This window comes from Mustela lutreola, chromosome X, assembly GCF_030435805.1.
Source record: "Mustela lutreola isolate mMusLut2 chromosome X, mMusLut2.pri, whole genome shotgun sequence".
NCBI lineage: Eukaryota > Metazoa > Chordata > Mammalia > Carnivora > Mustelidae > Mustela > Mustela lutreola.
The window spans coordinates 6,494,240-6,506,884 of NC_081308.1; the positions used below are offsets into that span (position 1 = coordinate 6,494,240).

Consider the following 12,645-nt stretch of genomic DNA (forward strand, 5'->3'; position numbering starts at 1 on the left):
GCTGGAGCTGGAAAACAGCCAGACACGGGGCACGGCCCCTTGCGCGATGCCAGCCGCGCGCTGAGCCACGGCGCAGACTAGCCCGGTTGCACCGACACGGCACCGACTCGGCACCAAGGGACAATTCAGCCGAGCTCAGTCGCTGGGCCTGAACGTGTCCCATTTTTCAGTCGGCGCAGTGCCGTGATGACCACTTTCTGCTCGTGGCAGGTCTCATTTGGGGACGAATGCCCAGAAGCGGAAGTGCCTGTTTGAAAGTCGGTGCCGTGTCGGACTTCGGATGACAAGGGCCACTGGCCCTTCCCGAAGCCGGCCCGCCCTGTGTCCCGCCGGCAGAGCGTGAACGTCTCGGGTCCCCACTCTCGGTCTCGTGCCGGGCCCGCAGGGGCGCGTCCCAGCCCGAGGCGGCCGCTCACCCTCTCTCACCCCGTATCTGTCCGCAGCTCCATGCGGTGCGCAGTGGCCATGCTGCTGCTCATCACGAGCGCCAACGGCCAGGTGGCCGGCTTTGCGATGGCCACGGTGGGCTGGATCCTGACCACCACGTCCATGGGCCTCGTGGAATGGAGAGTGTGGTACATAGAGAACAACGGCCTCCTGCCCCCGGGCCTGGTGTGCGTGGGCATGTGGAAAGTCTGTGTGTACCACCACGTCAGCGACCACAACAAAGTCACCCTGTGTCAACGGTACAGCTACCGCGACACGTATCTCCCGCTTGATATTCGTGTCTCCCAAAACCTCCTGCTGATCGCCAGCATCCTAGGCCTCCTGGGGCGAGCCTCCATCATCTTCGCTCTCAGGAACGCGTACCTGGGAATCCTGCGGGAGAACGCCACCTTCAACCCATTCATCGCTTCGGGAATCCTGAACCTGGCCTCCGGCGTGTGCATCGCCATCGCCGTGGTCTGGAATTACCACTCGGTGATGAGCGAGCAGGGCATTTCCTTCCCCCCGTCGCTGTCGATTCCCTTCAAGCCAAACACTCAGGAGATCGGTAGTGCCTTCCTGGTGGCGTGTCTGGCCGCCTTCATGATGTTGCTGAGCGGGGTGATTTTCCTGTCCCACAAGTTCTCCACGGCTACCCAAGTGCATCCTCAGACTTCCAACATGTGAAATTTCTGATATCATCGGCTTTGCGAATCCAGGATGGCCAAGGGTTTATGAGAAATATTAGCAGTGTCCTATCCAATATTTACAAAGATTCCAGACCATGGCAGAGGTAGCTTGGGGCAGAAGATGGCCAACTCTTTCTTTTACCTTCTGTATCTTTTGTTTCGTTGATTCATCAGCTCTTTGATTGAATCGAGAAATTTCATTTAAAAAAAAATCTTCCTCGCCTGCCTATTGGTCTTATTAGATCTGTATTTTAATTATTGTTGAATAAATAAGCACTACATAAACCTGGTGTGTAGAAATGAGATTTTCTGTGTTTCTCACGTTTCCCTCTTAAGCTTCTGCTAAAAACAACCCACTTTATTACCTGTGGTATGGTGAGCAACATCGCTCTATCATATAAAATTCCCCAAAATATGCAGAAGTAGAATAAAAGAATAAATCACCACTCACCCCTTATCAGACTCAACAATCAATCAAGATTCTGTTATACTAGCTTTATAGCTCTTTGCTTTTTTTTTTTTAAAGATTTTATTTATTTATTTGTCAGAGAGAGTGAGCACAGGCAGACAGAGTGGCAGGCAGAAGCAGAGGCAGAAGCAGGCTCCCTGCTGAGCAGAGGGCCCGATGTGGGACTTGATCCCTGGACGATGGGATCATGACCTGAGCTGAAGGCAGAGGCTTAACCCACTGAGCCACCCAGGCGTCCCTATAGCTCCTTGCTTTTAACCTTTTTTTTTTTTCAAAGTATATTAAAGGAAACCCCAGGCATTTCCTTGCATAACCATATTATACCTTAAAAAATTTAAGTTTTTCCTTGTCATCAAATACTTAACAGAATTTTTAAATGCCTCAAAAATAATTCTACAGTTTTACTTTTCCTGCAGAAGATGCTCACTGTGTCTCTTAAATCTTAAGCTAAACTACTCCCCTTATTGCACCCCCTCTGCCTTTTTTTCTTTTTGAAGATTTAAATTTTTTTTAAGATTTTATTTATCTATTTGACAGAGAGAGATCACAAGTAGGCAGAGAGGCAAGCAGAGAGAGAGGAGGAAGCAGGCTCCCTGCTGAGCAGAGAGCCCGATGTGGAACTTGATCCCAGGACCCTGAGATCATGACCTGAGCTGAAGGCAGAGGCTTAACCCACTGAGTTACCCAGGCGCCCCTTGAAGATTTTAATTCTTAAGTAATCTCTACACCCAACATGGGGCTCAAACTCACAACCCCAACATCAAGAGTCCCATGTTCCACTGACTGAACCAGCCAGGCGCCCTTGCCTTTTTTTTCTTTTCAATCATTTTGATTTGCCCAAGAAAGTGGGTCAGTTGTCCCAGCATCAAACTTGTTACAATTCAAGGCTTCATTAGAGCCCAGGTCAACTCTCTGTGCGGGAGTATTTCTTTCTTTTCTTTTTTTTTTTTTTTTAAGATTTTATTTGACAGAGATCACAAGTAGGCAGAGAGGCAGGCAGAGAGAGGGGGAGCAGGCTCCCCGCTGAGCAGAGAGCCCGACGTGGGACCTGATCCTAGGACCCTGGGATCACGACACGAGCCGAAGGCAGAGGCTTTAACCCACTGAGCCACCCAGGCGCCCTTGTGCGGGAGTATGTCTAAAGCAATGCCCTGTAATAGTACGGAGTACCTCATAGCAGGTGGCGTATCATAATTTACCTTTTTAGCAATGCTAAGATTGATGCGTGGATCCAGAGAGGAAAACCCAACCCCTCTTATAAATGTCATCAGACTTCCACTTCTTATGGTCCTTGTGGGAATCACTTATTGCACTAAGGATTACAAGTGGTGATTTTCTAATGTGAACGTTCTTGTCAGATTTAGTAGCTGGGATGCTTTCGTAAAGAAGAAAAGATTCCCTCCTCAGGTATGGCCACTTGGGTTCTCTAAAATTCAGCTCATACACAAAAGGCAAGGCAAATGCTTCATTTTCCCCCTTTAATTGTTAAATTTCTAGAGGAAAGAGGAAGAATGCATTAATCTTGGTGTTCACCAATGTATTTTTAAAATTGTTTTCCCTATCCGTTTTCATTTTTGTCTTTTTTCTTGAGTATCAAGAACTCATGAGATTGTTTGCATGTTTTCATTATGGAAATTTTCCAATGCATTCAAAAGGAGACAGCCAATCGATTATCTCAACTTCAAGAATCTTCATTATGGGCCTCTAGTGTTTCACCCCTATCCTCACTGACTCTCACCAACCCCAGCCTTGGTTTACTTTGTACTAAATCCCTGGCAGTGTATTACTGTGTTCCTCAATACTTCAGTACACATCTCTAAAAGATATGCACTCCTTTTCTTTTTTTACGAGCAGGGTGAAGGACAGAGGGAGAAGCAGACACCCCACTGAGCAGGGGGCCCGATATGGGACTCGACCCCGGGAACTCTGGGATTGTGACCTCAGCCGAAGGCAGACACTTAACCAACTGAGCTACCCAGGCGCCCAAGGACTCCTTTTTCTTTCCTTTTCCTTTTTTTTTTTAAAGATTTTATTTATTTATTTGTCAGAGAGAGAGCGAGCGAGAGCGAGCACAGGCAGACAGAGTGGCAGGCAGAGGCAGAGGGAGAAGCAGGCTCCCTGCCGAGCAAGGAGCCCGATATGGGACCTGATCCCAGGACGCCGGGATCATGACCTGAGCCGAAGGCAGCTGCTTAACCAACTGAGCCACCCAGGTGTCCCAGGACTCCTTTTTCTTAACCACACTGTCATTTTCACATCAAGAAAAGTGAATAATTTCCTAATGTAATCAAATACGTAGTCAATACTCAGATTTCCCTAATTGTCTCACCAATGTTTTTAATAGTAACTTGTGGGCATCTACATATTCCAAGTGTTTCCCTCAGGTGCCTTATTATTCCCTTAATGATCAAACTGTCCTATCTTTGGCAATGGAGCCACAGGGACATGTGGCCTTTGACATGTATCTATCAGGATTATTTTAAGATTTAAAAAAAAACTATTCAAGACAAGCATCACCTACTCTACCTCAAACAACTCTTTATCAATAAAATTAATTATAATAAGATGATTTTCCTAAAGAACAAAATAGTAGAGAGAAGAATATATCAATAATAGAATTAACTACATTCATCAAATGTTATATGTTGAAATTAAAGTATATTTATTTACTCTGTGTCTAATTACTTTTAACACCAGTGGTTCTTAACCTCGTGGAAATTCTCCGCAGTATAATTCCCACACACAAAAAATTTTGTACCAGTTCACAGATCTCTTGAGACCTATTCATGGATCTCATTTTCAAAATTTAAGAGACAGTTTTAAAAAACTGACTTATTGTATTATGGGCATGCTAGAAACTCCTCCTTCTCATAATCTTCAGCTTATTATTTTATTTATTTTTATAAAGATTATTTATTTATTTGCGATAGAGTGAGAGCAAGAGAGCACAAGCAGGGGGAGCGGCAGAGGGAGAAGCAGGCTTCTCTGCACCCAACGTGGGGCTTGAACTCATGGCCCCAATATCAAGAATCGCAAGTTCTACTGGCTGAGTCAGCCAGGCACCCCGAAAGACAAAAAGCATTTTTGAAAAAGGTTTATTTTAGAGAGAGAGCACACAAGCTGGGGATAGAGGCAGAGAGAGAGGGAGAGAATCTCAAGCAGACTCCCCACTGAGCCCAGAGCCCAACGTAAGGCTCGCCCCCACAGCCCTCAGATCACAACCTGAGCCGAAACAATGAGTCTGATGCCCAAGCAACTGAGCCATCCGGGCGCTCTAAAAAAAAATTTTTTTTTAGCAAAATCAAATCATTACTGGAACCATTGTCTGTTTTCTTTTTTTGTTTTTTTTTCCCCAAAAAAAAACATGACTAGAAAAATGTCAATATTTCAAAGAGAAGAGTCTTTCTGCAGAGACACTATCCAGGAGCAAAACAAAAAACAAAAAACAAACAAAAAAAAAGATTTATTTATTTTATGGCTAAGAGACACATGAAAAAATGCTCATCATCTTTAGCCATCAGGGAGATTCAAATCACAACCACACCAGGATCCCACCTTACACCAGTCAGAATGGCCAAAATTAGCAAGACAGGAAACAACATGTGTTGGAGAGGATGTGGAGAAAGGGGAACCCTCTTACACTGTTGGTGGGAATGCAAGTTGGTGCAGCCACTGTGGAAAACAGTGTGGAGGTTCCTTAAGAAATTAAAAATAGAACTTCCCTATGACCCTGTAATTGCACTACTGGGTATTTACCCCAAAGATACAGATGTAGTGAGAAGAGGGGCCATATGCACCCCAAGGTTTATAGCAGCAATGGCCACGGTCGCCAAACTGTGGAAAGAACCAAGACGCCCTTCAACGGACGAACAGATTAAGGAAGACGTGGTCCATGTATACGACGGAGTATGATGCCTCCATCAGAAAGGATGAACACCCAACTTTTGTAGCAACGTGGACGGGACTGGAGGAGATCATGCTAAGTGAAGTAAGTCAAGCAGAGAGAGTCAATTATCATATGGTTTCACTTTATTGTGGAGCATAAGGAATAACACGGAGGACATGGGGAGATGGAGAGGAGAAGGGAGTTGAGAGAAATCAGAGGGGGAGATGAAGCATGAGAGACTGTGGACTCTGAGGAACAGAGGGTTTTGGAGGGGAGAGGGATGGGGGGATGGGTGAGCCTGGTGGTGGGTACTGAGGAGGGCACGGATTGCACGGAGCACTGGGTGTGGTGCATAAACAATGAACTCTGGAACACTGAAAAAATAAAGTTTTAAAAAAAAGATTTATTTATTTTAGAGAGTGAGTGTGCATGAGTGGGGAGAGGGGCACAGGGGGAGGGAGAGGAAGAATCTCAAGCAGACCCCCCACTGAGCCCAGAGCCTGATGCGGGGCTCGAACCCAGGACCCTGAGATCATGACCTGAGGCAAAATCAAGAGTGGGCCACTCAACTGACTGAGCCACCCAGGCGCCCAGGAACAAACCAAATTCTGAGCGCAGTAAAATCATGGTGCTCTCATAGTCTCCAGGATCTTGACACATCAGCCTGTCAGTAGTTAGGCCTGCAGTCCATGTGCATGCCTGTTTGAACCTTCTCCAGCTCGGAGAGCTTGCCGTCATTTTGATAAAGGTTGCTGAAGTCCAGGGACATATTTTCGTCTCAACTCCTTCAGCATGTTTTCCAATCTATTTGAAAAAGAAAAACCTCTTAAGTCTTTTCCCAGAGCATGTAGCTCTTTTATGGCTCACGCCTATTTGGAAGATAGAATACTTTTGCAAAAAAACCCACTGGATTCTGGAATGTTTCTTCCATACGCGTTTTGCTTGAAAAATCTGCTTTTTGCATTCAGCACTTTTTTCATGTTCTTCAGAGATGTTCCGTTCTGTCTTAGTGAATTTCTTGTTGTAATTTTCCAGCTGTCTGAGATTTACATTATACACCAGCAAGGTTTTGCCCATTGAAAGCCCTCACTGTGACGCTGGTATTAGCCATACCCCTCCTCCTGGACTCCAGAGCTGCACTAGAAAATCTACTAGCTGAGTCTCTATCCCCATCAACTGAAAGAAACTTCCTGTGTCTCACAGTCAGTCATGATTCCTGTGGCCTTCCCAGTGGTCGTGATGATGGTTCCCATCCCATTTTTGTTATTAAAAATACTTTAACATTTTAATAACAATTTATTAAAGTATAAATCACATACCATAAAAAACCACAGGTACAAAGGAGGTTTTTAGTATATTCACATAACTGTATAGCCAGCACCGCTTACCTGATGACAGAACATTTCACTCCAAAAAGAAACCCCACCAGCAGTCCCCATGAGTCTTCGAGGCTTTTCTGGGTCTCAACAGGATGACGCAGGTGCAGGACCAAGAAGTTGAACCAGCATGTCGGTCCTTCAGTGAGCCCGAGGCATGGAGATGGTATTTAGAGATGAACAATTTAGGCACTGCTGTGCTCATTCTTTGGTTGTCTTGATAGCTAGGTGTTTTAGTGGACAGAACTAGGATATATGAACTTTTAAGAGGAAGAAATATAAAACTTATTTCAGTTCAAACATGTAGAATCTTTAGCTGCAATTTGATTACATTTCTTTCTCCCAGATTGAAAACCCACCAATTTTTTAAATTTAAATTTTAATTTTTTTAAAGATTTTATTTAATTATTTGACAGAGATCACAAGCAGGCAGAGAAGCAGGCAGGGGGGTCGGGGTGGAGAAGCAGAAGCAGGCTCCTTGCTAAGCAGAGAGACCGATGTGAGGCTCAATCCCAGGACCCTGGGATCCTGACCCGAGCTGAAGGCAGAGGCTTAACCCACTGAGCCACCCAGGCGCCCCCCCATCTTAAGTAACTTCTTAATTTTTGGTTTATTTTCTATTGCAAATATAGATGTTATATGTTCGTATTTATTCCATCTTTTTAAAACTGCAACCATAGTACATGTATTACCCGGTGTGCATGTATATAACTGGCTTTTTCACTGGACGATAAATTTATCAGTACACAGATCTTCCTCACTGTGTTATGGCTGCATAGTACTCGCCCTCGTGTGGCTGGACTCTGGTTTGTTCAGCCCGTTGTGTGTCTCTGCATGCAGATGTGTATGTGTTAAGACTCTGGGCGAATATGTTTGTCTTTCTGTCGGTGTATCTTTAGGATAGATTCCTAGGGCTCCTGGAGCACAGGGTCAGTGCACACAGGATCATACAATTTGCATTCCCATGAGTGATCGGTGAGAACGCCTGCTTCCTCACAGCCTTGTCCAAAAAAATAAATAAATAAAGAAGAAGATGGGGCGCCTGAGTGGCTCAGTGGGTTAAAGCCTCTGCCTTCGGCTCAGGTCATGATCCCAGGGTGCTGGGATCGAGCCCCGCATCGGACTCTGCTCAGCCAGAAGCCTGCTTCCTTCACTCTCTCTCTGCCTTCCTCTCTGCCTGCTTGTGATCTCTGTCTGTCAAATAAATAAATAAAATCTTTAAAAAAAAAAAAAAAGAAGAAGAAGAAGAAGAAAAAAAAGACTATAAAACTTTTTTTTTTAAGAATATTTTTTATTTTTTTAAGATTTTGGTGGGGGGCGCGCCTGGGTGGCTCAGTGGGTTAAAGCCTCTGCCTTCGGCTCAGGTCATGATCCCAGGGTCCTGGGATCGAGCCCTACATCGGGCTCTCTGCTCAGCGGGGAGTCTGCTTCCCCCCTCTCTCTCTGCCTGCCTCTCTGCCTACTTGTGATCTCTCTCTGTCAAATAAATAAATAAAATGGTTTTTTTTTTAAAAAAACATTTGACAGAGATCACAAGTAGGCAGAGAGAAAGGAAGGGAAGCAGGGTCCCCGCTGAGCAGAGAGCCCGATGCGGGGCTCGATCCCAGCACCCTGGGATCATGACCCGAGCCGAAGGCAGAGATTAACCCACTGAGCCACCCAGGCACCCGCATATTTACTTTTTCCATTCAGCACTTAAGTTGTGTGTGTGTGCTATAGGGGTGATAAATATTTCTTCTCTTTTGGTGATACTAATACAACAGTTAAGATAATTTTTTTTTTTTTAAATTTTGTATTAGGTTCCTGGGTGGCTCAGTGGGTTAAGCGTCTGCCTTCGGCTCAGGTCATGATCTCAGGGTCCTGGGATCGAGTCCCCCATCGGGTTCCCTGCTTAGCGTGGAGCCTGCTTTTCCCTCTCTCCCTCTGCCTGCTGCTTCCCCTGCTTGTGCTCACTCTCTCTCTCTCTCTCTCTGTCAAATAAATCAAAATCTTTAGAAAAATAAAAGGAAAATTTAAAATAAATTAAAAATGTTTGTAGTCTGGGGCGCCTGGGTGGCTCAGTCAGTTCAGCGTCCAGCTCTTGCTTTCAGCTCAGGTCATGATCTCAGGGTCTTGAGATCGAGCCCGGCGTCAGGCTCCACACTCAGTACGAAGTCAGCTTGAGACTTTCTCTCCCTCTCTCCGTCCCCGGCCCTGCACTCACACGCGCTCCCTCCCTCTCAAATAAATAAATAAACTTTAAAATCAATAAATCAATAAATCATTGCTCCCAGGACCCCACCCGCAGACATGCCCTTCATGGACTGTGGAATCCCGTTTTCTCCCAAACTTCCTGTGTGGCCCAGGCAACTCCCAGTGCAACTTCCAAGCCCTCCTAACCCTCCATTTGATTACATTCCAAAATCATGCTTGCCGCTGGCTGAGGAGAGCCACAACCCCAGCAGCTCACGCACTGACGAGCTCTTTCCCCAAACACGCACGGGCTGTGCTCCGCAGAGCGGGGTCACCGACACGTTGAAGCAAGAGCGCGGAGGCTCTGGGCACACACCGCCCACCGTTCACAAGACTCTCCAGATGTCTAAATGGCCTCAGTGAAACTAAATGAATGACTGCAACAATATTAAAAATTAGACATACTCACTTTAATCTAGAGCGACGGACTGAGGTCATACTGTGTTCACCGGAGAGAAGCAGAAGGACTCGCATGGAATGTCCTTCTTTTCAAAGACTGTTCAGTAAGACTTCGAGAACATCCTGTTCACAGAATTTTTTCCCACTGTGACAGAAGGCTACCAGCTATTTCCGTACATGTCCCAAAAACATTGCCTGTGGACCCAAGTGGGCTGGGTGCTCCGTCAGAATGTTAAACAGACACTTTGCCTTTAGGCTTTGTATCCTGATCTGTGGGCGACAGACTCTTCCTCTCTGATGGAGATTGGGTGAAGTCTTAAAAGCATTCCTTAGTAAATCTTCTTTCTCTGCTTCTCGGCTGACTGTTATTTGCATAATACCCTTAGGTCTCAAGCATTGGGAACTAGGAGGAAATCACACCCGTTTGCATTTAGTTAAAGAGTTCCTGGCTTTCTTCCCAAGTCTTTGAAAGACTGCAGGGCTTCAGACCCATTCAGACCTGCAGGGCTGGCCTTGGCCTGAGTCCCTCGTATTCTCCAGGCAACTACAAGAATGGCTTGTAAACCGGTTCCTAGGTAAACATCATGTTTTCGCCAGTGAAATCTTTCCCTATAATAGGTCGAATTAAGACCAACTTTACATATAGGGGATTGGAATGTGGATTTGTGTAATTTAAGCGGATCGAAACCATGGGTTCCTTGGAAAATGGAAGCTTGAGAAGAAAAGCTTATGAGGAAGGGTTACTCCATCCTGCTCAGAAGGGAGATGGTGACCATGGAGAGAGCAGCACATCTGACACCTGTTGGTCACAGAGGGAAGTGACTGAATTGGCTTTGGGGGAAATGAGGTGGTTACCCTCTGCCGCCTTCAATCTCAACAAAGAGAAGGGCGATGGGTCATAAAGACCTTACATAGAAAAGGCAAGGGGTTGGGGCGCCTGGGTGGCTCAGCGGGTTAAGCCTCTGCCTTTGGCTCAGGTCATGATCCCAGGGTCCTGGGATCAAGCCCCGCATTGGGCTTTCTGCTCAGCAGGGAGCCTGCTTCCTCCTCTCTCTGCCTGCCTCTCTGCCTACTTGTGTTCTTTGTCTGTCAAATAAATAAATAAAATCTTTAAAAAAAGAAAAGGCGGGACGCCTGGGTGGCTCAGTTGGTTAAGCAGCTGCCTTCGGCTCGGGTCATGATCCCGGGGTCCTGGGATCGAGTCCCACATCGGGCTCCTTGCTCGGCAGGGAGCCTGCTTCTCCCTCTGCCTCTGCCTGCCTCTCTGCCTGCCTGTGCTCGCTTGCTCTCTCTCCCTCTGTCTCTGGCAAATAAATAAATAAGATCTTTAAAAAAAGAAAAAAGAAAAGACAAGGGGAACACCAAGGCAGGGCTTGCCTTGGGGCAGAAGGGTAAAGGAAGAAAAGGAAAAAAATGAATTTCAAGACCTTCTGCAGCTATTTTTCACAGGAACAAACAGAGAATGGATCCTGTGTTTTCCAATTGGTGCCAGAGGATCCTGTTAAGGGCTGTGGTATCTCTTTCCTTCTTTCTCTCCCACAGAAATCCTCCCAGGGTAACCAAGAACCAGAGAGATGCCATATGGCATTTGGGCTGGAGACAAAATCAAAGGTGCCAGAACATTCGTTGTTGACCCCGGGAAATAAGGAGTGCCCATGACGGTGACAGCACTCCCAGTCCGAGGGAGGGAGGGCAGCCCGGGTCAGTGCTGGCAACTCCCGCATCCTCCCCAGCCTTCCCCTCGGTCCCAGCTCGGACTCTGAGGAAACGCCGGGACCTGAGCTGCCATAACACCCAATGACCTGATGTCTCCTGGTTCATGAATTGCTCTCATCTTTCTTTCTCCTTGTGGCAGCCCCTGGAGAACGTGCTGGGTTGGCCTGAGCACCGGGAGGCACAGAGTTCCTGTGGCAGAAAAAAGAGTGCGGGGCAGGGGGCTCCCATCTTCTACACGAGGGATCAAAATAGATTCTAAGCAGCTTGTCCCTGGTCAGAAGTAGAGCTGGCATGAACCCCGAGGCCTTATAACACTGTCCCTCCTACACAGTAGTCAAAGAACTGACAGAGGGGCGCCTGGGTGGCTCAGTGGGTTAAGCGGCTGCCTTTGGCTCGGGTCATGATCTCAGGGTCTTGGGATCGAGTCCCGCATCGGGCTCTCTGCTCAGCGGGGAAACTGATTCCTCCTCTCTCTCTCTCTGCCTGCCTCTCCCCCAACTTGAGATCTCTGTCTGTCAAATAAATAAATAAAATCTTAAAAAAAAAAAAAAAAGAACTGACAGAATTATCCACTGGAGAGTGGTTTTCCTGCTCCAGAAGCTTACTGTTCTCGTGACTTGAGGGGTCTTATCGGAGATGTCACACACCGCCGCTATGTCCTCTGCATAGTCTCCTTAGGCCACATGCTCTTCCTTTGTGAGAACGGTGAGTGACTTCTGGAGCCTAGAAGTTTCCATCCGTCTGTCTTTCCTAGAGTTCTCTGGTCTCCACCTGTAAGAGAGAGATTCCTCCAACAGTGGGAAGCAGGAGAGCAGCAAACAGCGTACGACAGCGTGTGTGGTTCTCTGTAAAATGTCAGAAATCCATCTGGATTCCCGACTGGCTGCACTCATGTCAGAAACCTGATTCCACAGAGCACAGCTGTCTTACTGTTGCTCAAGCATACACATCAAATTCATGAGAAAACATATGCCTTCTTCCTAAAATATCAATAAATGGGGCACCTGGGTGGCTCCATTGGATAAGCGTCTGCCTTCGGCTCAGGTCATGATCCCAGGGTCCTGGCGGGAAGCCTGCTTCTCCCTCTTCCACTCCCCCCTACTTGTGTTCCATCCCTCTCTGTCTCTGTCTCTCTCTCTCTGTGTCAAATAAATAAACAAAACCTTAAAAAAGATAAAATAAAAAATAAAGTCATGAAAGACAAGTTACTCAATACAGGCGTAGACCATGTTCATGAATGAGATCACTCAGTGCTATAAATTGGCTGTTCTCGTCCATGTGATAGAACTCCAACCGAAGCCCCACAAGACTTTTGTGTCCATCTGGGGAGCATTCATTGCTGTGACAAAAGATAAAACAACAGTGACTCTGGATCCAGGGACAGGAGGGTGGGCCGTCACTCATGGGACCTTTCATAGGTTGGCCCGGAAGTGGTTGCAGTATTTCCGCTCG

The 12,645-nt window shown here is 46.6% G+C and overlaps 1 protein-coding gene across 1 annotated transcript; it reads left to right on the forward strand.

The window, feature by feature from the left end:
- Positions 1-255: 255 nt before the first annotated feature.
- Positions 256-1,951, forward strand: CLDN34 (claudin 34). The gene has a single exon (XM_059158414.1). It carries the CDS (start codon positions 448-450, stop codon positions 1,111-1,113), a length of 666 nt encoding a protein of 221 aa, XP_059014397.1. The 5' UTR covers positions 256-447; the 3' UTR covers positions 1,114-1,951.
- Positions 1,952-12,645: the final 10,694 nt, after the last annotated feature.